General features: G+C 37.8%; 1 protein-coding gene across 1 annotated transcript in view; it reads left to right on the top strand.

Moving 5' to 3' along the window:
- Sbf (SET domain binding factor) overlaps positions 1–24613 on the top strand; it is an 851001-nt gene that overhangs the window by 56914 nt on the left and 769474 nt on the right. The window contains exon 5 of the mRNA XM_067143032.2: positions 1066–1285. Within this exon, the coding sequence (XP_066999133.1) occupies positions 1066–1285 (220 nt within the window). The remainder of the gene's footprint in view (positions 1–1065; positions 1286–24613) is intronic.

Below are 24613 nucleotides of genomic sequence, written 5' to 3' on the forward strand. Positions count from 1 at the left end.
ATCGGGAAGAACAGAGATATAAGTTTGGCTACCAAGTACGGATTAGTCAGTGCGATTATATTCCCACTGTTCATGTATGGATGTGAGAGGTGGACGCTGCAACAGGCAGATAAGACAAAGATGGATGCTTTTGAGTTCTGATGTTGGCGAAGACTCTTATGAATACCATAGACTGCAAAAATCACCAATAAGGCAGCTTTAGAGCACACCAAGCCCTGTATGTCATTGGTTGGTATGATAATGAAGCTGAGACTAGCATACTTAGGCCACGTTATTTATGCTATCAGATGCATTGACGTTTTAAGCATCGTGAAACACACACTGAAAGTGAGTTACTGGGAGCACAAGGTGAAGTAGCTGACAAGGTTAGGGAAAAATAATGTGTGCTTCAACAAAATCCTGGATATAAAACACTGTGTGAAGTTGCTGCCCTTTTTTTTTGAAAAGAAGCAGAATTTGACAAAAATGAACTGGAAATTTCCGCTAATGATTACGTTGTGCAATGTAGAAAGAAGTTTCTCCAAGTAAAAGGCTCAACTTGCTGACAACAGGAGACCCTTCAAGTTTGACCATCTGAAGCGGCATGTCATCATCTAGTGAAACTCTACTGAAAATGAAGGCTAAGAGGGGTACACATTATTTCATCTGTAATCAGGTATTAAAAAGTTAATACATATTTTCATTTATTGCCTGAATTTTCAGATCATATTTTCAGGGTTACCGGCCATATTTTGGTAATTTTTAAGGCATAAAGGTCATATAAATCTGAGCCCTGCTGTTGGCATGGCAGGAAAATTGTGCAAATTTTTATTTTCCCCCAAATATCCTTTTCAGAATTAAAAATAATGCAAGGGGTAAAATTACATGGGTAAATGTGGTTGTTTTATGTGTGTTATTTACAATTTTTATGTTGTTTGGTGTTTTAAATATTGTCTTCTATTAGTACCTTTATGAGTTTTGTGTTGATGGAAAGTGTGAAATCGAAGATCACAAACTTAAAAAGTGTTTTATGATCTCAGAGAATTTTAATATTTCCTTTTTTCCTCTCTCTCTCTCTCTCTCTAGAATTGTCTGGGGATAATATATACAGTATATGTGGAAAATATTGAAGTTCCATTGGAGACGTTAGTGGGAAACATTTTGGGATGTATCCAAGTACCTCCTCCTGGTGGACCTCAGGTTCGCTTCAGCATAGGAGCTGGAGACAGGCAAGCCCTGCAACCACCTCTCAGTCCATCATTGCCAGTCACACATACTTCAGTTAATTTACTATTCTTACAACTGGGTGAGTACAGGAATTTCTCTTCTACTTGTTTGTGATTGAGGATGTATGTGTGCATACCTCTCTATCTAGCAGTCTGTATAGCATAGTTCAAGGTTACAGGAATGAATACTGCGACATTGAAAAATGTTTAAATTAGGGAAACTTGTGTTGGTAGATTAACTAGCATGTTAAAGATCTCTTCATGGCAGACATTCCAGCATGTATTTAAATCTAAGGCAAAAAGTATGTTAATCACATTGCTTTATTATTACTGTAAAACCTCGATGTATCATTTTCCGGGGGGGAAGGGGAAAATGACAACGGATACGGGAAAACGATAAATTGTGGGCAACATAATAAAATTGGGGGAAAGCAAAATAATAAAATACGGGTACTGTATTTGGACATTTTTCTGTAAATATATTATTATTACTATAAAAACAACAATAATGGCGTGCGGCTTCCGGAGCTGGGTGCAAGTCTTTCGAGTTGTCGCCTAACTGGCAATCTACATGCATATGAAAATGCGGCCCTACCTAAAAATGAATTCTGATGTTTAATTCAGTAACAGCCCTCGAACCGTTGGAATTAACCAAGAGTTAAAATCCTCGACCCGATCGAGACTCCTTGAACCAAAGGCCAACACGTGCTAACCATTTAGGTCATACCATACATAATGGTATCAAAATATTGCAACTATGATACAGACCTACGCAATGAAAATAAAAAGCGTGACTTTTACGCCGTTTTGTTTCACTTTTCTATACACATTTCATAATAATTGAAAACCTTCAAGTTCAGTTCTCTTATTGCAAACTAAGGATATATGTGGATATTACGCTGATAACCTGTATTTAGGAAAATATTTCATAGACCCTTCACGAACGATAGGTTAGATACCCAACACGGCGTGGCTCCCGCAGCTCGGTTCAGACGATGTAACAGAGATTAGAAATTCAACGCGGCTCGTCTCGAACAATGTCACAGCAGCCTGTGGGAGGCTGCGAACTTAGGCACTGGTTACAAGACTAGGCTATGAGAAAAGATTAGGCTTAGTTATGTGTGGCTTGTAACAAGACTATTGGGCAGAGGGCAACAAAACAGTCAACAGACCTGTAGCATCCCACACACTCCACAAGGTACAATGTGAGTAATCACCCTGTGACTAATTAAAACATATCTGGCCCTAGCCAGCCTATACCAACACAGAAAACAGTGGCAAATTTGAGTTTTACACTGTCTAAGTTTTAATTCTTGTAAATAAGAATACTTCTAGGGGTCGGTTAGTGAGTCAAGGAGAAGCTTTGGCACCAGGAGGCTCGTAGTGAGGTTGCATGTGAATAACCTGCGCACAGCACTCCAGCCTACACTATGATAGTTAGCAACACTATGATAGTAGCCTGGGAGACTGAGTACCTCGGATCGAGTAGGGGTATTTCAGTCGCCTTGAAAAAGAATACTGCAATGTATCTGAAACGTTGGCAAACTGTACGTAATGTACAGATAAGAACAACATGGTTCAATCTGGAAAATAAACTAAATAAGAATATCCTAACAGTTTGAACCCTATTGTAGGCTACATGTGTATGGTAGGGTTATAGTTTTGATCAGTTAATTGTTGGTCTTTGACACAAAATTGGGAAACTAAATTATTCAAGATGTGGTGAATGACCTTAAGGAACTGTTTGTAGCAGCAGAATTTCCTAAAAAGGTGGTATAATGGCTTTGAAAGGTCTACATTACAATTGTTTAGGTGACACTCAAGTTTGAATCTTGTCCTTCCAAATACGGCACAGTCGAACAGTAAATGTTCCACTGTTTGAGAAGAGCCACAAAAGCACAAGCAATCACCTGTAATGTTAATTTTAAAGCATTGAAAGTAGCGCTCAAACTTTCCGTGGTCATAGAGAAACTGAGTGAGAATGAATTTGGCAAGTAATGTTTTGTACTGGAGTTGGCTATATGTCGGGGGAAAAAATAATTCTCTTCTGATAGACCCTTTTGTACTTAATGTCTAGAGGTTATTCCACTGTCTTATTAGATTTGTTTTGATTTGGGCTTTTGTATAGCTTGGGGGTGATTTGCTGTAATTTCTATGTTGGATAAGGAAACTGCTTTTGCGAGGATGTCTGCCTTTTTATTTCCAGGAGAATCGGTGCGTCCTTGGATCCAGGAAAGACAGATGTGGGCACTGCTGAGCTCTAGATCATATAGTAGCAGCTGTTGGGTTGACATTGTGCGTGTCGTTGATTGTGTTCAGTGCAACCTTAGTCACTTAATATCTGAGCAATACTGCTGTTATGTTCACACCACTCCACAGCAGACTTGATGGCCAGCCCATAGCTTCGCTTGAAATACTGAGCAGTTGGATGACAATTTGTATCAGGCTGGAAACGCTTCACTGTTCTTGTTTTTCTCGTAGGCAATGAATGCGCAACCCACTTTGTCAGATTCAGTGTTCTTAGGTGGTAGTCATGGTTGGGCGAGCAGCTATTGCAAACATAAGTCTTGAAGATACTAGGGTGACCAGATTCCAGGAAATGACAGTTCTTCTCCACTGTGGTTTCAAGAATTGGTGCAGGAGATGTTATGTTTTTCATCATTAATGTGAGTTTGGTCATTCCGATGGCAGTAAAGAACAAGGGTTCTATTCCAGCAATGATAGGGGCTGCTTGTATATGTATTGTGTGATAGGTATGAGAAATTTGGTGGATGATTGCTCTCTGAATCTGCAGAAGTTTTTTCTTAGGCCATTGCTTTTCAAGTGTTCAAGAAAATGATAAAGCATAATACGGTATTAGTGGAACGAAGGTTGTGTAGTATATAATGCGGAGTGCTTCTCAGTTTATTCAACATGATGGCCTGCATGCAGTAGCAATGGTCTAAAAAACTGTATCTGATTTAAGCTTTAGTTTATTGAAGTATGACCTAAAAGTTAAATGTTTGTCCAGTAGGACCCCATACATAAAAGTTGACCTAGTGCGATTTCCTGTCCATTCATCGTGAGTTGTGGGTTTACCAGATTTCTTCTTCTCGTGACAACCATAGCCTTATGGGAATAGAACCAGCTTTTGGGTGGTTAGGCCGTGTGCATTTCCAGAGTTTTGCCCAGATGTGCCATTTGGGCTCATCAGTTGGATTGGCACGCTCCTCCAATTCTTTTCATGTGATCGTAAGATCTGCGGCCCTTAAAGCCATTTTTGAAACCGTAGCCTTAGTTTTCAGTGGATTAAATTGCAATTTATTTTTGGAGCTCAAACAGAATATGTAGTGCTGTGTTCGCTCGATTACTTAAATAAGCAGCATTGTCAGCTTCATTAAAAAAAAAAAGTGCATCAGTGTAAGCAACAATCTTGCAGTCTGTGGGAAGAGGTACTTTGAGGATGTCGTCATACAAAATATTCCAAAATTCTGTACTGTAGGTAGATCCCTGTGGGCATCCTTTGTTGATGTATTTAGTTGAAATTAATGTTCCGACTTGAAGTTTCACTTTTCTTTGCTGAAGTATGCTCGAGTGATTTTGTGCATATTATGTGGGCATTGCTTTTCCTTTAGTTGATACAAAATTTTCAGCCACCAAGCATTATCAAATACAATAGTTATGTCCAAAGAGATCAAGAAACCTATTTTTTGCCTTGAATCATTTCAGTTGCTTAGAGAACAGCATCTCCAGTTGATTTTTGTGGGGTAAAGCCATACGGAAATTGGGATAATAGGCTGTGACAATACATGTGGTACATAATTCTGTTGGTTATTTGCTTCTTCAGAATCTTTCCTAGAACTGGCAGAAGGCACATAGGTCTGAAAGACTTATTGTGAACTTTGTTAAACAAATTTTCAAGGTTTATCTTTTATAGGGATTGAACACAATTTTTTCCAGCATTCTGATTTTCTTTTAAGGATTAAGTTTTTGTTTTCCTCTTTGGCTACTGAATAAATGTAATATCTGTGATGTAGTACTGGCAGTGGTTTTGTTTATGTCGTCTATCAGACACCAATACACGTTTTCACATAATTGACAGTTCTTCATTCCACCAGAAGTTTAGATAGGTTTTTTTGAGAAATTTTTGGTAGATTTGCTTCTGTCAGTTTGTTTATGGCTTCAGTTAATTTCTCTACTATGTCGTTTAATTCTGTGGCAATGTTGCAGGAAGCTATTTCTTCTGCTATCCTTGTAGGTTTCCTTTGGCAGCCTGTTGGAAGTAAGACATTTGACATTTCTTGTTCTGTAGGTCCTGGTTGAGTAATTATTAGTATTTGTTGATGGTATTTCTGTAATCTGTTTTAACCCTAGAACTGCTGCAGGTTTTTCTGTCAAATGTTGCAGTTATTTTTCTCAACATACACCATGAAAATAAAATCATTCCTGTAATCGCATATCAATCCTAATAAATCCATATTATATACCAACAGAAAGCTAAAAGACTGATCTAAATGAAGATAATACAAATAATGAAAAATATTGCCACGATTTCTAACTATCGTAAAATGATTTAAACATTTTTTTAGACAAAGGAAACTGTTGAAATATTTTGCTCAAATAAAGGAATTTTTGATAGATAATTTATTTCTGAAACATGATATTCTGAAATGAACAAGTATTTTCTTACATATTCCTCCACAGTTATCCCCTTTTCATTTCTTTTGCAAAATAAAACTCAAATTTTCATCGAAACGAATTTTGAGTTCTTTTCACAAATTTCGAACCTACAGCTTATCTTAGTTTTCTTAGGTCAGTTTCTTCTTTCCTCTGTTGTGATCAAATTCCTTATAACAATCTACAAAAATATCAATAGTTCACACTTATCCCTTCACTGGTTTCTTCAAATATTGACGTACTGCCAATAATAACATAACCTGCACCTACTTGAACATCATTCCAGTCATCGGAAACTCCCATCACTTCCGAGGCACCTTGTACTTTGCTGTCACTTTCACTATTTTCAGGAATAATTTTCTCGTCGGAATTAAAACAATAACCACTCTCACCATCAGTATTGTCACTAAGATCTTCAAAAATCGAGCGCTTGATTTCAGAATCATCAACAAAGCAGGCTGCCATCTTGATTCTATGAACATGTGAAAGTACTTTCACTTCTACAGCTAAATAAACTTGTTCAGACCAATGTTTGTGTTTCAAAGACTTTCAGTATTGAAGATAAAAGTATAAGTATTCAGCTGGTATGTGTATATTATTGCCATCTGGTGACCATTTATAAACCTACGGCGGAAGAACGACACCGTCTCTCAGAAAGACAATCGCACGTGACGAAACGGTGCACCGTCTTCCAGAAAGACGGTCCGCAGTTCTAGGGTTAAGGTCATTAAAATTAGAGTGGTCGGAGAGTGTTGGTACACCACTTATGTCTCAATCATAGATTAGTGGGAGAAGTGCTGGACTGCTTACACTTACATCTGAATAACTCTTGTGAGGTGTTGCAGTTGGTTTATCTCTATTGTTTAGTATTACACTAGAGTCCCGTTAATCCGAAAGTCTGGTTAATCTGAACTGAAGTATTCAATTAAAAAAAAAATCTCCTTACTGAAATGAGAGAACATTTATAGAATGAAGATTTACTTGCATTTTATTAGTCATATTTTCTAGAATAACTTAATGTAAACATAATTACACATCATAAACCATCAATCACTGGTCGTTTATCTTTACAAAGTCTGTTAGTTTCTTTTGTTGTAATGATTGGAACCTACTCGAAGTTGCAGTGTTAAACCAGCGTCTCATAAACATTACATCAGTGGGTGTAACAGCGGAGTATTGCTTGTCGTAGCGTACGGCAAGTTCTAAGGTGCCGCGTCATCTGAATCTGACACTAATTGTTCATTGTGTTCTTCTTCGTCGTCACTCTGTTCCTCAATCAACTCCAGATTCCTTCTCCACCACAGCTACAATTTCTTGGTCTGTTTGAAATTGATGACTGTCGGTAGCCCTGAAGATGGTTTTCCGTGGTTTCCCATTTTCACACCAGGTAAATACTGGGGCTGTACCTTAATTAAGGCCACGGATGCTTCCTTCCCATTCCTAGGCCTTTCCTGTCCCATCGTCGCCATAAGACCTATCTGTGTCGATGCGACGTAAGGCAACTAACAAAAAATAAAATCCACTCACAATGTCATTTTCATTGTTTCCTCCTGTACTGTTTCTTAACTACCCTACTTTAATTTTATACACTATTTTATTAATGTAACTGCTAAAGAAAGGTCATTTCAAATTGCAGTATCTACTGTACTGTATTGTAGAAACTATTTTCTTCAGACGGTTGAGGCACTGGCCTTCTGACGCTAACTTGGCAGGTTCGATCCTGGCTCGGTCCGGTGGTATTTGAAGGTGCTCAGATACGTCAGCCTTGTGTAAGTAGATATACTGGCACATAAAAGAACTCCTGCGGGAGAAAATCCCGGCAACTAGGCATCTCCGGAAACTGTAAAAGTAGTTAGCGGGGAAGTAAAACAGTAACATTATTATTAGAAAATATTTTCCCGTTAATCTGAAAATTTTGTAATCCGAACAGATTCCAGTCCCAGTTAGTTCGGATTAACGAGACTCCACTGTATTAAATTGGAGGAGTTGCAGAAGTTGTAAAGAAGTCTGCCTTGTGTATCCTCTACGGGACTGTTCCAAGCCCCATGTTTAGCGTTGAAGTCCTCTGTGTTTAGGAGTGGTTCCCCTGTTAAATCGTCGCATATCTGTTAAAGGCCATTCTGATCCATGTCAATATCTCGTTTTGAGTCAGATGTAGAGGTTCTGTTCATTAAATGTGGTGCATATAATGACCCTGTCAGCAGTGCAGTATTGAGAGAGTAAGATGATGTTTTCCGATTTCGTTACAATTGCAGCTTGAATCCACACCTCAGTTGTGTTTGTTTTCGGTATGTGGATATAGAGGTCTCGTCCAAAACCTAAAATTCTATTATTTCTAACGTTTGGTTCTTGAACACACGGAATTGTTCTTTCATTATGCTTGAAATTTAAAATGAGTTCTTTGGTAGGCATAGCTGATTTATGTAAATTTTGTTGATAGACTTGGAGTTCAGTTAATTTTAGTAATGAGTATTTTCTGGTATACAGGATAGTCAGAAACAACGTGAACTGGGTATATGTGCGTTAGAAGGTTGGTCATATTAATAAATAATTTGAAAAATATAATTTAGTATCTGGCTCCATTGTTATTTTATTAGCTTCTGGAGTTAGTCAATCAGATTGCTTTGTGGGTGAATTTAGTTGTGCTTTGCGAGGCGATGTTGCTAAATCTGCATGTGACTTAAGATTAGCTTGAGAGCTATGCCAAAAAATCAGCATCAAACACAAACGCACCATGAGCTTCAGCCAGTGTTGCTGTAGCATACTCGTTATGGTGCGATCCTGTCAGGTCAAAGTCCATGTTTAAATACCTCCCCTGGTGAAGTTTACTTTCCTTCGATTGCTGCTCTCAAGCCATCTTAAGCCACGTTAAGATTTAGCAACACCACCTCACAAAGCCCATTTGAATTCACCCTCGAAGCGATCTGATTGCTAACTTCAGACGCGAATACAATTATAACGGCACGAGAAATCTAATTATTTTTTCAAATTATTCATCAGTACGACCACCCTCTTTAATGCTCGTATACCCATTTCATGTTGTTTCCGACCTCCCTGTATAGGGCAATTTAATAACTTAGCAGGATGTTGAGAATTTAATTCTCGTTGAAGTTTAATTGTGTTTCTTTGGTTTTGTAATTTACATCAGTGCACTCAGTCTTTATTTTTGGGTAGTCATGAAAGTTGTAAGCATCTGAGCAATGTGAACAGCACTGTTCCTTATTACAGTTTGTAGAGAAATGTCTGTAGCCCATGTAGTTGTAGCAGCGAATTACGGAAACACCTTCACTGAAGTTGCATTTCGAGTATCCTACGTAGAGCTTCTCGCAGTTCTGTAGTGTCTGGTAGATCACTGGACTGACTTCAACTATGGCGTAGTTTAAAATTTCGGCTTCCAGATTCCAAGATCATGGGTTAAAAGCTGGAAGAGGCACCCAGATTTTTGAGGGGTGGAAAAGAGTTTTCCATTCGTTACTCCATGTCGTACGACTTTGGCATGTACTAGCCATAGTACTATGTTGTCGGGATTAGTGGAGAGTGCATGCTTGATGACTGAATTCTGTTCCACTATGGAGGGAATTTCTTTGTTTTCCGGGAAGTTAACCTCAATTCCATGGATAATATTTCACGTGTTCTTTTTGTATGGTATTCTTGCCTTCAGGTGGGGATTATTTGTCTCAGTTGTGATCACCATTATCTTGGATTCGTTTTCATTTCTTAACTCAAGCACTACCTCCTTGTTTTGTATTCCCTAGATTTTGTTTACCCCTACTTTCATTGAATTTGCCTTTGTAGAAGACTGTAATAATTGTAGTGTCTATTCAGAATTCTGCTCTTCATCAGAATTTTCTTTTGAGATACAATGACCGTGTGCTTGGTTGATACTGCTGCAGTGAAGTTATTTGGTTTCAATTGCACTTCCTCCGAGTAACTTGCTTGTTGCTTACCTGACTGTGTTATGTCGGCTAGCCATGTAATCTCCTCTCTGAAGGTGTCCAGGGTCTTTTTAATCACTTCTACAGAAGCTAACACTGATTTTAAAACACTGTTAATAAAGTTCAGTTGTCTTGCTGAAGAGTTAAAAAGTTGACATTGTTGATGACATTAGTGTTTGGTGACTGAATATTGGCGGCTGTTGGATGCCGCACAATCTGAAACTTCCGTATGTTTATTATGGCTAGTAACCATCAGTATGATCTAAACCATCCTAGTGACTAGGAAAATAGGAGACAGTTTGCTTCATGACGATAATTTTGATAAAGAGGAACAGAGTGAAGAGAATCATGGTACTGATGCTGAAAATCTTCCGGCTGAGAGTAGAGAAGACATCTTTGATATTGAAGAAAGTGAAACGCAAGATGAACCTTTTCTCAGGGATACCCTGTTTAATACAGGGGGGGATGGAAACACAAAATGGGGTAAGCACCTTGAACCTAACTGTAGGAGGAAAACACCCTTACCACACTGCCAGGATTTGTTGGCACTGCACGTCACAAGAAATATGGTGAGGATTGGAATTTGTTTATAACTGACAAAATGTTACATACTCTTGTTCCATATACTAATCAGTGTATAGAATATGTAAAAGGACATTTTTAGAGGGAAAGAGATGCAAAAAAGACGGATAATTTTGAAATAAAGGCTTTCTTAGGGCTTTTATATTTGACTGGTACTTTACTTGCAAGCGCAATAATGCTGGATCGCTTGTGGGTGGAGTGGAAAAATTCTCTCTTCATGAATTTTTGCTTCATTGCTTTTGTTTTGATGAAATTTGTTACCGTGTTTTTGTGGTAGTTATGCATGAAAGAAGGTGCTGGGTGGTGAATAGGTCTCAAGCTACTAAAGTGAAATTAATTTTAAAATTTAACAAGGTTATATTTTCTTTTCAAAATTAGGTAACAACAAATAGAACAGGTACTTAGTAGCCGAAACACGATTGAAAAATACATTTACATAGGTACCCCATTTGGGGCTTCAAAAGTCAGAAACATAATTCTTGGGCAATCAGCTCAGTTTTACCCCAAACACAATTTTAACAGAGGGGCAGAAAACCCCATTCATACCTAGGAGCCCTTGCTCCAAATTACACTGAAAAGCCTCCTCGAGGCATACAATATACCATTTTCAAAAGAGCCACTCGCTCTCAATTTTAAGCCTCTCCCAGGCCACACCAAACTCCACCTTTAAGCTGTCCTCAAAGGACATATACACAGGGGTAAAATACCCAACCTACTGAGGTCTATTAAATGACAAGAAGGTTAATACATGACCTCTAAAATACAATTTGAGGGGAGGCGAACTTGCACTCCTAATACACTTTGTTTAAGACCTACTTGGCCTTAGGCCGTTAGTGCAAGGGCTAATCCCATACTACAGAGGTGACTTAAGAAAATAACAATTTACATTACATTACGGAAGAATTGGTTGAGAAAATAAGTTCACCTCCAGACAATGTGAGTGGGAGCTCGAGAGGGTTAGCACTCTCTATCCCAGTATGTAGCTTTACAAGAGAATAGATGAAAAGAGAAGTTACATTTTAGGAAAAGGTTACATAGTGGAACGCTTAGAACCCGCCCCGAAAGTTAAACTGCTGAGCTAGCAAAGAAAGAATTTATTAATCGGCCATTACCTTGTTGCTGACCGCTGCCGAGGAAAGAGGCGCTTCCCGCCTCCTGCTAAGTACTTAATACACTGAAAGATGGAACAGAAGTGGCCGAGAGACCCAAAAATCAGCAGTTTAAATACTCTCGCGGAAGTTTCTAGGCGTTAGGGGAATGAAAACACCCTCCCACAAACACTTTATTGGGTAGGACACAGCAACATATTCAAGTTGGGGGAAGATACATCTGATTGGATAGAAATTAATTTAAGAAATTCGGGATTGGTTAGGTTCAACACAAGGGGAAAGAAGGGGTGAATATTGCCAACTTAAACAATGACTGAAAGAAATTTAACAAAGAACAAACTCTTGAAATTAAATTTTCTCCAAAAAACAGTTCTTTCACTTCGCACTAGAGTGCACCGTTGTTGATCTTCAGTAGTGTTCTCTAGAAGAGAAAGTTCACACTTCTAACTACAAGTGAAACAAAAACACATCAAAAATGACACAGTTCAAAAACTCAAACTTTTCCACGTGGTGACATCTTCTGAGAAAGTAGAAAATTAATACCGTCAATAAAGTTCAGACTTCCTCCAGCAGAGGAGTTTCAATTGGCGCACATTTTAAATTAACGGCGTGGAGGTGTACCGCCTGGTACAAAATTATAAGAAAGGAATTCCAGGAGTAGGACAACTTGGCAGCTATCTGGGAAGTATTTCAATCATTTGTTGAAAACTGTAAAGAAAACTATTCCCTAGACACATTCATAATAATCAGTGAATAACTTAAGTGCTTTGCTGAAGATGCTGGTTTGAACAGTACATCCAATCAAAATCAGACAAATATGTATTAAAATATAATGCTCTAGTTGATGCAAAAACTTCTATTATCGTAATTTGGAAATTTATGCCGGGAATCAGCTGGAGGGGCCTTTTTCCATCAGCAACAAACCAGCAGATGTTGTTACGCTGTTGGCAGAGCTTATCTATAACACAGGCCATAATATCATAACGGGTAATCGGTTCACAGACATTTACTTGATAGATGACTGAGTAGTAGTAGACTTTTGTTGGCACCGTTTGAAAGAATAAGAGATTTCTGCCAGCTGAGCTAATCAGTAGTCATCAATGTTTGGTTTCAGTGAATATGCCACTGTGAACTCCTACAGTTCTAAGAAAAAATGATTTGTACTGATTGTTTCAGGTCCACATTTAGATCACTCGAGTGATGTTGAAACTGGAGAATATGTCAAATTTTACAATGACATGCTACAGTGAGACAAATCGTGGTGTAGATATCGTGGATAAAATGTGTGTGGGTTACAACGTACAACACATTTGCCACTAGCTATTTTCTTTCCTATGTTAAATGTAGCTGGCATAAATGCTCAAGTAGTGGCTATTGGGAATAGGATCAATGTCAGTGGACGACTTTCTGATTACTGTCTGAGCAGTTGATGTCTGAAGAGCTTAGACAAAGAACTACTAATCCAGTTGGCCTCCATTTGATACTGCAGTTCAAACTTGAAACCTGCAGAGCAAGACGAAGAAGTAATATGCTTAAAGTAAATACAAAATGTTAATATTCCACCTTCTCAATACTAAAAATCATTTGATGTTTTACAAAAACATTACAATGATATTAATAGGTACTAGTTTCGGTCCACTGTGGACCATCATCAGCCTAGCCAAATTACAACAGTAAAAGACATAGTGATAAAATAAAGTAAAATAATGTGGAGAAATGAGAGAGGATCTAGAAGGATGGGATGGTGGTGGAATAACAGACAAAAGTGAAAAACCGTATATGTGAATTATGATAAAAGTAACAGAAGTGTTCACATTGACAAGTAAAATCTTCGTGAAGTCACGTAAAAACTCTTGATGAGATAGTCTTTGGTTGACAGTTACTCCTGTGTTGCACAATTAAAATTTATAACTAAGTATATGCTTCTAGAAAGTTCTAGATGTGAGTTCCACTTTAGCTTAGAGGGAAGAGTTGTCCGATGAGACCAGCATAAGATTAAAAGTTGACAAAGTTGGACATGTTCTATGGTGGAATGAAAAGCTTGCTGTGTTAAACAGAAGTAGTCTCAGTTCAATCGGAACCCCAATGAACCTGGAGAAAGAAGTTAGTATTAACGCGAGTAATGAAATAGAGAACGAGCGAGGCACCAGAAAATATAAATGATGACTCACCTTGCGCTGCGTGGAACAAACTTGCTGTATTGAATGCAACTTACGGAGTGAGCGTAGCTTGGAGTAGATCAGCGGGAGAGGGGGTAGGTGAATACGGAGGGGAGGAATGATGTAAGTGGTGGAAGGTGGGAGGGATGGGAAAGGTTCAAGGCGGGGTAGACGGGAGAGGAAGTGATGGTGTTTGTATTGGCGGGGGACCCTTAATTGACTTAAAGAAAGAGTTTTGAACGACCGATTTGTTTTTTCTGTAGTAAGTAATGAAAAGGTCAAATAAAATATTGGGTTTCTCAGTTATTTCGTTAAGGTTGTAGATCCTTCTTGATCCTCTCTCATTTCTCCACATTATTTTATTTCATCACTATGTAATTTGGCTAGGCTGATGATGGTCCACAGTGGACCGAAACTAGTACCTATTAATATCATTGTAATGTTTCTGTAAAACATCAAATGATTTTTAGTATTGAGAAGGTGGAATATTAAAATTTTGTATTTACTTTAAGCATAGTCTTAACTCAATACGGAACCTAACAACGAAGTTTATTACTTTGAATGAAGAAGTAATAGCCATTGGAAGTTCCTTTCGTCCACTTGCTGAAAGCAAATGGTGTGACACTTGCATGTTTTATAAACTGAAGAAAATTGTTAGAATGACAAGGCACAGCCATGTAAGAAGTATTTCTGCGTAGAACGCGGAAGAATGATATATCATGAATGCTTTAAAAGAAATGTGTGGACTTGGGAAAATACAAGCAAAGATCAGTCAATTGTTCATTCTGTGGAAAAATACAAGCAAAAATCAGTAGATATTTCTGTATTTTTGTTGGCTGACTTGATATTAGGCTGTGGATGTTTGTTATTTTGGTTTTGGTAACAAATTGCATACTTTTCTGTTCTTACATTGTTACGTTGAATTCTTTGAACAAGACTATAGTTTTTTATTTTTATGAAATGGTTATTGTTTATATTTATTATTGTTGGAGAAATAAACATGAAAGAGATTTTTATAAATACAAGCTTGAGTCATAAGCATCACTGGCCTCATAATTGGGGCTCAACGGATCATTCCCTGGCTGTTCATGGACTTCTTGAAAAGATTTGGACTAAGTACTGACCTTTTCCACACATTTGTGACAGTTGCATGAAAGGACTCTATAGCCATCTTCAGAAACCACACCTATGGAACTTAACAACCACCTTGAAGTTACCCTGTTAACGTGGATATATTTTTTGATCTGAGGGTCTTCTTCTTCTTCTTCTTAAGACGCTGTCTCCGAGTGGAGTTTGGCAATCCACGTAACTAGCTCTGATCTTGACAGTGCAGAATGGAATGCCATTTCTTTCGAAGGTCTTTCAGCCATGAATTTCTTCTTCACCCAACAGATCTCTTCCCCTGTATCTTCCCTTCGATAATAAGCTGTAATAACTGATACCCCTCACCTCTCATGATATGTCCTAGGTATTGCGTTTTCCTCTGTTTTATGGTGAGCAGTAGTTCTTTTTGCTTTTTCATCCGACGAAGGACCTCGGCATTTGAGATTTTCATTACCCAGGATATCCGCAAGAGACAGCGATACAGGAACATTTCTAAGGCATCAATACGTTTTTCTATGATTGGATCCAGAGTCCAGCTTTCACATCCATATAGGAGAACAGAAAATATATAGCAGCGGATCATACGAATTTGTAGTTCGAGACTGAGATCTGACCTCACAAAGAATTTCTTCATGGTAATGAATTGTTTCCTGGCCTGCTCAATTCTAGATATTATCTCCCGTTTGGAGTTGCATTGGTCATCCAAGATGGTACCCAGATATTTGAGAGAAGACACTTGCTCAACTATTTTATCTTTTACTGTGAGATTTGTCCGAATTGTCTTCTTAGAGAACACCATCAGTTTCGTTTTTGAGGGGTTAACATATAATCCAAACTCTTCACTGTGCTGAACTAAGGAGTTTATCATGCACTGAAGGGCAGGCATGTCATCAGCTATGACAACAGTATCATCTGCATATCTGATGTTGTTGCTGATTTTCCTGTTAATTTTGATCCCACCATAGTCTTCCAATGTTTCTTTAAATATTGCCTCTGAGTAAATGTTATACAACAGAGGTGACAGTACACAACCCTGGCGGACGCCCTTTCTGATCGAAGCAGTTTCTGAAATTCCTTGATCGGTTTTGACATTTGCAAACTGATTCCAGTACAGGTTACTTATTATACGTAAGTCACCGGAGTCGGTTCCTGTTGATCTCAGAATCTCTATCAGCTTATTGTGCGTGACACAATCAAAAGCTATTTTAAAGTCTATAAAACAGGCATAGACATCAACATTCATATCTCTACACCTCTGTAACAACACATTTAACGAGAAGAGTGCCTCACGTGTACCAACGCCATTTCGGAAACCGAACTGATTCTGATCCATGTGGGATTCACATTTTTTGTATATTCTAGTGTGAATGATTCGCAAGAATATTTTGAGCACGTGAGACATCAAACTTATCATACGATAATCATCACACTGAGACGAGTTAGGATTCTTCGGTAGTGGTATGAATGTTGATTTCAGCCATTCTGATGGTATTTCTCCTGATACATATATTTGATTCCTGTTCTGTTATTACTTTGAGAACTTCAGCGTATACGCCGTCAGGTCCAGTTGCTTTACCATTCTATGTCATCAATTTCCTGACACCATTGTAACCATGGCAACCAGTGTTCATCTATGTATACTAGGTCAGGAGCATTGTCATTTTACTGTGTGCTTTTTTCCTGTAACTGAGAGCTCTAAAAAATCTTTTATTGAGTGAACCTTGTTCTACTCCTCAGTCCAGAATTAAAATCCTTGAAATGGCTGGAAAACGAACCCAGGTCCTTGGAATAAGAAACAGGCACACTACCTCTATACCACAGGACTGTCTAATAATAATAATAATAATAATAATAATAATAATAATAATAATAATAATAATAATAACGTATGTGTGTTGGGTATTCATCCCGAAGGCTGGTTTGATCCTCTGCAGCTCCGCCAACAGCTGTCATAAATAGTCTAGGTGTCACTGAAGAGGCGTACTAAGGAAATGAGGAGTGAGGTAGTTTCCCGTTGCTTTCTCAACCGAGCCAGCCGTTGCTATTACATATCAGTCTGCCAAGCCCACTGAAATGCTTGCACCAACTGACCCTACGAGCGATATTTTCACACCATTCATAACAGGGACTGTCTGCATAAGGAATGGTATTACTCCTCACCTCCCCTTCCCCCTACAAGGCATGCCCCGTTTCCCCGCTGTTGCATGCAGCTTGTTGTCCGACACGTCGCTCGGCAGTGGTGCCCGCCAGTCCTGTTTTAACCTTTCATTGATAGTGTGGTGCTTGAGGTGAGTTTCTGTTCTTTCTTTTCAAAAAATCGCCTAACACCCTTCTTGATCCGTGTATGTTATCCTTACACAGGTATTATTTTCTTTTAGGTCCGGTTGAATTAAGATCCTCTAAGGTTACGTTTGAACATTGAAAACATCGTGTTTCATAAAAAAGTCAACCTTCGGCCTCAACCCACCTATATTTGAAGATATTACTGACATTTTTAGCCTCTATTATTATATGACGCATCAAGTTAAGACATATCAGTAAGATTCCAACAACAATTACACTAAGAACAAGCTGTCCACCTGCTCTAAACATCTGACCAGTTTACAATGGCTATCTGAGTTTTATCAAGAGAAACTATTTTTATTTACATCGAATGTACAATGGTCTTCTCTATTTTATACTGTACAGTAATACTCTAAAATGTTATAATTATGTATATAGGATTTAACCTTATACGTTAGAACGTTCTCAAGGACTCTATATGGTGTTCAAGAGCAATAGAATAATCGTCATTTAACTATATAGATGGTAAAAAAGAAAAAATTAAGATCTTGCATAACTTGTAACTCTATACATAGAACTCATTAATCAACATTATTGGGTGATAAGAACATATTGAATTGTACATACAAAAATCTCTTAAATCTAGAATTTCAGAATTTTAATGTGTTTTTAGAGACATTATGTGCTCAAATGTTTTATGATGTAATGTGACTACCATTGCTAGCTATCTATGTACATATATATGTATTTTATTAAGTGTCCTTACTTGCTTAAATCTTGGGCTGATGATGGCATTATATAATGCCGAAACCAGTACCCACCAAATGGAATAATAAAATGTGATATTTTAATGATAACACGTAAGTAGTATTGAACAGGTGGATAACCTTAACTCTGTTTTTGAATGTAAAACAGCCCTATCCCATACTCTGCCCTTTCCTTTCTAACACCCGTCAGGTACACTTTATAATCTCCTATCTCTTCCTCGTTATCTCCCCTTACCCGAATATCACTTACTCCTAGCACATGCAGATGCATCCTCTTTGCTGACTCAGCCATTTCTACTTTCTTTTTTACACAAGCCCCATTAATATTGATAGCTCCCCATCGAATTCCATTTTGTTCGCCAAGTTGTTTCCAAGGAGTCCCTAAATTAAAATTAAATTAAAATCAGAAATTAATAAATTAAAACACTGTCTTAGTCAGGCAAATGATTCAAGTAACACAAATGGAAAAGGACGTCCTCTAATTAAAACCTGAGAATAAATTAAAATAAGAAACTAATTAATTACAGGAGACACAGTTAGACAAAGAACGAAGTACAATTAAAAAGGAAGATGTCCTCTAATTTTAAAACCCAAGAATGAATTAAAATCACTGAATAAATTAATTAATAAATTAATGAAGACTACGTTAATCAGACAAATAATCAAGTACAGTTAAGGGAGAATGTCCTCTACTTTAAAGGTAAGAATGAATTAAAACCAATAAATTAACTAATGAATAAATAAGTTAAAGAGCCAATGAGAACTGCCTACAAGAAAAACGTTTTAGAAGGACCATGGTCTCGATTCACAAACTGACAGAAATTGTTGGTAGAGTTAATTAACTTATCTGAAGTTTACTTTTGAAGTTTCAATTAAATTCGAGTTTACACCAATTGCTTTTGGTCACTTGTTCACATCAGAACATAGTAAGGGAGGCCGCAGAGATTTTCCCAAGAGATCGGATTTCAAACACAGTTTTCAAGCTCGTAAATTAATATAAAATGTATCACGTAATCACAGACAGCAATGGGTGACCAAGATAAATAATAATAAATTAAATAGGTCACAATGAAGACAGAAATATTCACAAAACTTCACAACAAAGCAAGAGCAAAACCAGCTCAAATCAATCAGGGGCACGTCCACTCCAATCAGTTATAAATAATCATCACCAAGGGCTGCACTTGCCATGGAGACGACAACACGAACATAGGCCCCAGAGTGACCAATCACAGAACAGTAACAACGTGATAAACCCAAAGCAGAAATGAAGAATTTCAAGGAGATGAATGCATAAACAGAAAATTAAAGAGGAAAATAATAGCACTTAATCAAAACCATAATAGAGATACCAATTCCCTTACAAAATCTTGTGTGGTCACTATAACATTAATGAATTACACCCAATGAGTTGCTTAATACCATCAGAGGCTTAAATAGATTACAATAAAATAGTTTTTGCGATATCCAAATTTATAAATAATAATAATGACAAAATATTATTACTCAGTATACAGTAGCAACATAAACAGGATTCGATTTACCAACAACCTTAGGAGGTTTAAACAGTATAAGTCATAATGAACAATTCTATTTTGGTTTGCAAATTTTTAAATAATTTAATTAGGCTGAAGGTCGAACGAAGGTAGCTATTATTTCCTTCAGATCCAAAAGATGAAAATGTTTCCGCAGCGAAGTAAGATCCAGAAGTCGTTTTAGACCAGCCCCAGGAGGAAGGATAAACTAGTATTTGAGAAACTTACATGGAGTCGTTGAATAGATACCAATGCCTTGGCGTTAGTAATGCAGTTACTCACACAGGCCCAGAAGATTCAGAAGACATAAATATGGATGAGGACGTCTCCCACAGATACTAAAATTCAAAGATCTGAGGGCATAAAACCATCGTGCTAAATGCCTTATCCAGGCATTGTACAGTACGCCGAAGCCATGCAGTCACGCGTTCACAACACACATCCGTCTTGCATGATGGCGAACAATCAACTTAGCTCGGCCAGCTAGGCCACACCAAGCAGAAGCTACTCCAGGTCCCGGCAAGAGATCTGATTGACTGGAGGGAAGACGAGTCTCCAGGTAGACTCGCTCTCAAGATGCCCCGACACGAACCAGAAAAATAACTCGTGGCGAATAGTAAATACATAATACATTAGGATAGAATATAGCTCCTAGGGCGGAGAAGATGCAAATAAAACTTAGCAACATAAAGCCGCACAGAAAATAGTAGTGGAGAAGAAGTCTGAATTAAATTCCAAAGGACACAGATTGCAGTGGCGATGTAGCTGGACCAAAAATGTAGTGGAGAGGCCTAAACACGTCACCTCGGTGACAAGCTTGTCATGGAATGATGTCTTGAGTGATGTTTTTGCCGAGGCATCAAATACCACCCTGATTTTTGTGGTGTTACTATCTGGACGTACCACTGGTCGATGGGGTATGAAGTATGAATTTGGTACATCATGATTTTGATTTGTTTCAATCAAGCTCATATGCCCTAGTTTTTGATATTCCTCCATGAAATCTGCATAAGCAGTCTTGAGTTCGGGGTGTCTGCTTAATCTCTTGACTTAATGATTCTAGCCTGTTTAGTGCGTTTTCTTGATTCTCCGAGGACGACGTCCGGCTTGATAGGGAGCCTTACGATGAATCTACCTGTTGTATCTCTCGAAACAGTGTCCATGAACTGTCTTTCACATGTTGCACAAGGGCTAAATGAAAAGGCTGAAAGAAACACAATAGAGGAAGCGAGGATAGTCATGAAAAATGAAGTCAGCAAGGCTGCTGAAGAAGTGTTAGGAAGGAAGAAAAGATCAACTAGGAATCAGTGGATAACTCAGGAGATACTAGACCTGATTGATGAACGAAGAAAATACAAGAATGCTAGAAATGAAGAGGGCAGAAAAGAACACAGGCGATTAAAGAATCAAGTGGATAGGAAGTGCAAGGTAGCTAAGGAAGAATGGCTGAAGGAGAAGTGCAAGGATGTTGAAGGTTGTATGGTCCTGGGAAAGGTAGATGCTGCGTACTGGAAAATCAAGGAAACCTTTGGAGAAAGGAAATCTAGGTGTATGAATATTAAGAGCTCAGATGGAAAGCCACTTCTAGGGAAAGAAGACAAAGCAGAAAGATGGCAGGAGCATATCCAAGAGTTGTATCAAGGTAAAGATGTGGATAATTTGGTTCTGGAACATGAAGAGGCTGTTGATGCTGATGAAATGGGAGACCCAATTTTGAGGTCAGAGTTTGACAGAGCTGTGAGTGACCTAAATAGGAACAAGGCACCTGGAATTGATGACATTCCCTCTGATTTACTGACTGCCTTAGGAGAAACCAGCATGGCAAGGTTATTCCATTTAGTGTGTAAGATGTATGAGACAGGAGAAGTCCCATCCGATTTTTGGCAGAATGTTGCTGTACCTATTCCCAAGAAAGCTGGTGCTGACAGGTGTGAAAACTACCGCACCATTAGTTTAGTATCTCATGCCTGCAAAATTTTAACACATATTATTTACAGAAGAATGGAAAAACAAGTTGAAGCTGACTTGGGAGAAGATCAATTTGGCTTCAGAAGAAATGTAGGAACACGTGAAGCAATCCTGACTTTACGTCTGATCTTAGAGGATCGAATCAAGAAGGACAAGCCCACGTACATGGCATTTGTAGATCTAGAAAAGACATCCGATAATGTTGATTGGACCAAGCTATTTAAGATTCTGAAGGTGATTGGGATCAGATATCGAGAATGAAGAATTATCTACAATCTGTATAAAAATCAGTCTGCAGTGATAAGAATCGAGGGCTTTGAAAAAGAAGTAGCAATCCAGAAAGGAGTGAGGCAAGGCTGCAGTTTGTCCTGCCTCCTTTTCAGTATTTACATAGAACGGGCAGTAAAGGAAATCAAAGAGGATTTTGGAAAGGGAATCACAGTCCAAGGAGAGGAAATCAAAACCTTGAGATTTGCCGATGATATTGTTATTTTATCTGAGACTGCAGAAGATATCGAGAAGCTGCTGAATGGTATGGACGAAGTCTTGGGTAAGGAGTACAAGATGAAAATAAATAAGTCCAAAACAAAAGTAATGGAGTGCAGTCGAACGAAGGCAGGTGATGCAGGAAATATTAGATTAGGAAATGAAGTCTTAAAGGAAGTAGATGAATATTGTTACTTGGGTAGTAAAATAACTAACGATGGCAGAATTAAGGAGGACATAAAATGCAGACTAGCACAAGCAAGGAAGAGCTTTCTTAAGAAAAGAAATTTGCTCACTTCAAACATTGATATAGGAATTAGAAAGATGTTTTTGAAGACTTTTGTGTGGAGCGTGGCATTGTATGGAAATGAAACAGACACCCAGGACTTGTTCAGTTGGTTTTTGAAGGAAGTGTAGGCGGTAAGAAGAGTAGGGGCAGACTAAGGTATGAATATGACAAGCAGATTAGAGCAGATGTAGGATGCAATAGTTATGTAGAAATGAAAATGTTAGCACAGGATAGGGTAGCATGGAGAGCTGGCGTAGCAGTGGGAAAGGTGATACTCCTACGTGATAATAAACTTAACCATGATAGGTTAATGTTGTGTTTGGTCCGTATTGACTAGTCTGAATGTATAATGTAACTATTTAAAATAGTTTATTTGAATCTGCCTTGATCAATACACTCATTAAATGAAAGAAAAACTATTTATTAAACCAAACATGTGTCGGGAAATCTCAACCATTCCCTTCCTCAGTGGTCAGATCAAAGAACAAAACATCACACAATCTTTTGTTTTACAATTTAAAGAAGTATTGTCCTACTACACCATATCAAAGAGTAAAAAGAAATATTATAAAAATGATCAATACATAAAATTTTGGTTGAACTGAATGAGAATATTATATAAATTTAGGATCTTCAAGTTTTTCTTTTTTTCTTTTTGCTCCTAAAATGATCATATGCTAGTCTGTACAGTGGGTTATCTTCTGCACTTCTCTCATTTAAATTTGACTCAAAATTATTTTTTTGTGTAAGGTAAATTTCTAAATTTTCCAGAACATTCATTAATTTTCCCTTTTTGGCCGAATGTAATAATTTCATGTCATTGGAAATGTCTGTAAGTTTATGATTCTTTTCAATCACATGTTCTCCCATTGCCGAATATCTTTTATATTTAACCGCATTAACGTGTTCTTTGTACCTTATAGCCAAACTTCTACCGGACTGTCCTATGTATCCTTGTTTACATGTTTGGCATGTTAATTTGTAAATTCCTGATTTATTAAATATACATTTATTCTCTATCTTTTCTGAATTTAAAATTATCTTATTAGTATTATTATCTGTTTTATATGTGACATTTAGCCAGTTGATAAGAATGCTTATTTCGAAAAGTTAGAACTGCAAATTTCTTTTTCTCTTTTTGCTCTTTAATTAAAGTTGTTTTTGGTTCATTTTTCACTTTATTTATCATTCTATTAATAAATCTTTTGGAATATCCGTTGCTATGGGCAATTTGATGGATTATATTTATCTCTCTATTATGATTCTTCTTAGACATAGGTATGTTCATAGCTCTATTAAACCGTAAAATGTTGCCTTTTTATGTTGACCTGGGTGATTGGAGTCATTTCTTATAATAGTATCTGTTTGAGTAGCTTTTCTGAAAATTTGAAAATCAAAATGACCAGAATTTCTAGTAACTGTTCAATCTAAGTAATTTAAAGTCCTATCATTTTCAGATTCCATCGTAAAGTCCGGCTCCATGGCTAAATGGTTAGTGTGCTGGCCTTTGGTCACAGCGGTCCCGGGTTCGATTCCCGGCAGGGTCGGGAATTTTAACCTTAATTGGTTAATTTCGCTGGCACGGGGGCTGGGTGTATGTGTCGTCTTCGTCATCATTTCATCCTCATCACGACGCGCAGGTCGCCTACGGGCGTCGTATCAAAAAGACCTGCATCGGGCGAGCCGAACATGTCCTCGGACACTCCCGGCACTAAAAGCCATACGCCATTTCATTTCCATCGTAAAATGCAGTTGTTTATCCAAAGTATTTAAATACTCTAATATACCATCAGGTTTAACCTTTTGTTCATCGATAATAAATATATCATCGATGTATCTCAACCATGTAATCAATCCATCTATTTTATCGACTATTTTATTATATTCAATGTAATCCATGAATATGTTAGATAAAATACCTGAAGCCGGTGAACCCATTGCTAGACCTTTAGACTGTTTGTAAAATTTGTTGTCAAAAATGAAATGGTTATTTTCCAAAGTAAATTCTATTAATGTTAAAAATTCTTCAATTTCCACCTTACTTAATTTGCTGTGTTGCATTGAATTCTCTTACAATTTTTATAATATTTCTTTTTACTCTTTGATATGGTGTATTAGGACATACTTCTTTAAATTGTAAAACAAAAGATTGTGTGATAATGTTTTGTTCTTTGATCTGACCACTGAGGAAGGGAATGGTTGAGATTTCCCGAAACATGTTTGGTTTAATAAATAGTTTTTCTTTCATTTAATGAGTGTATTGATCAAGGCGGATTCAAATAAACTATTTTAAATAGTTACATTATACTCCCACATGACGCGTCCCAGGTGGCGGATAGGGGGGTCCTAACCGGCTTGCCGGTGGACTTGAGGGAAATAAAATACCTCTCGCGGACCAAACACACAACCCCCTGTGGGTGGGGGATGCAGACGAAGAATAAAACCATGGTATCCCCTGCCTGTTGTAAGAGGCGACTAAAAGGGGCGACCAAGGAATGATTATATTAGAACCATGAAACTCCTTATGATTAGTAC

This window comes from Anabrus simplex, chromosome 3, assembly GCF_040414725.1.
Source record: "Anabrus simplex isolate iqAnaSimp1 chromosome 3, ASM4041472v1, whole genome shotgun sequence".
Lineage (NCBI taxonomy): Eukaryota > Metazoa > Arthropoda > Insecta > Orthoptera > Tettigoniidae > Anabrus > Anabrus simplex.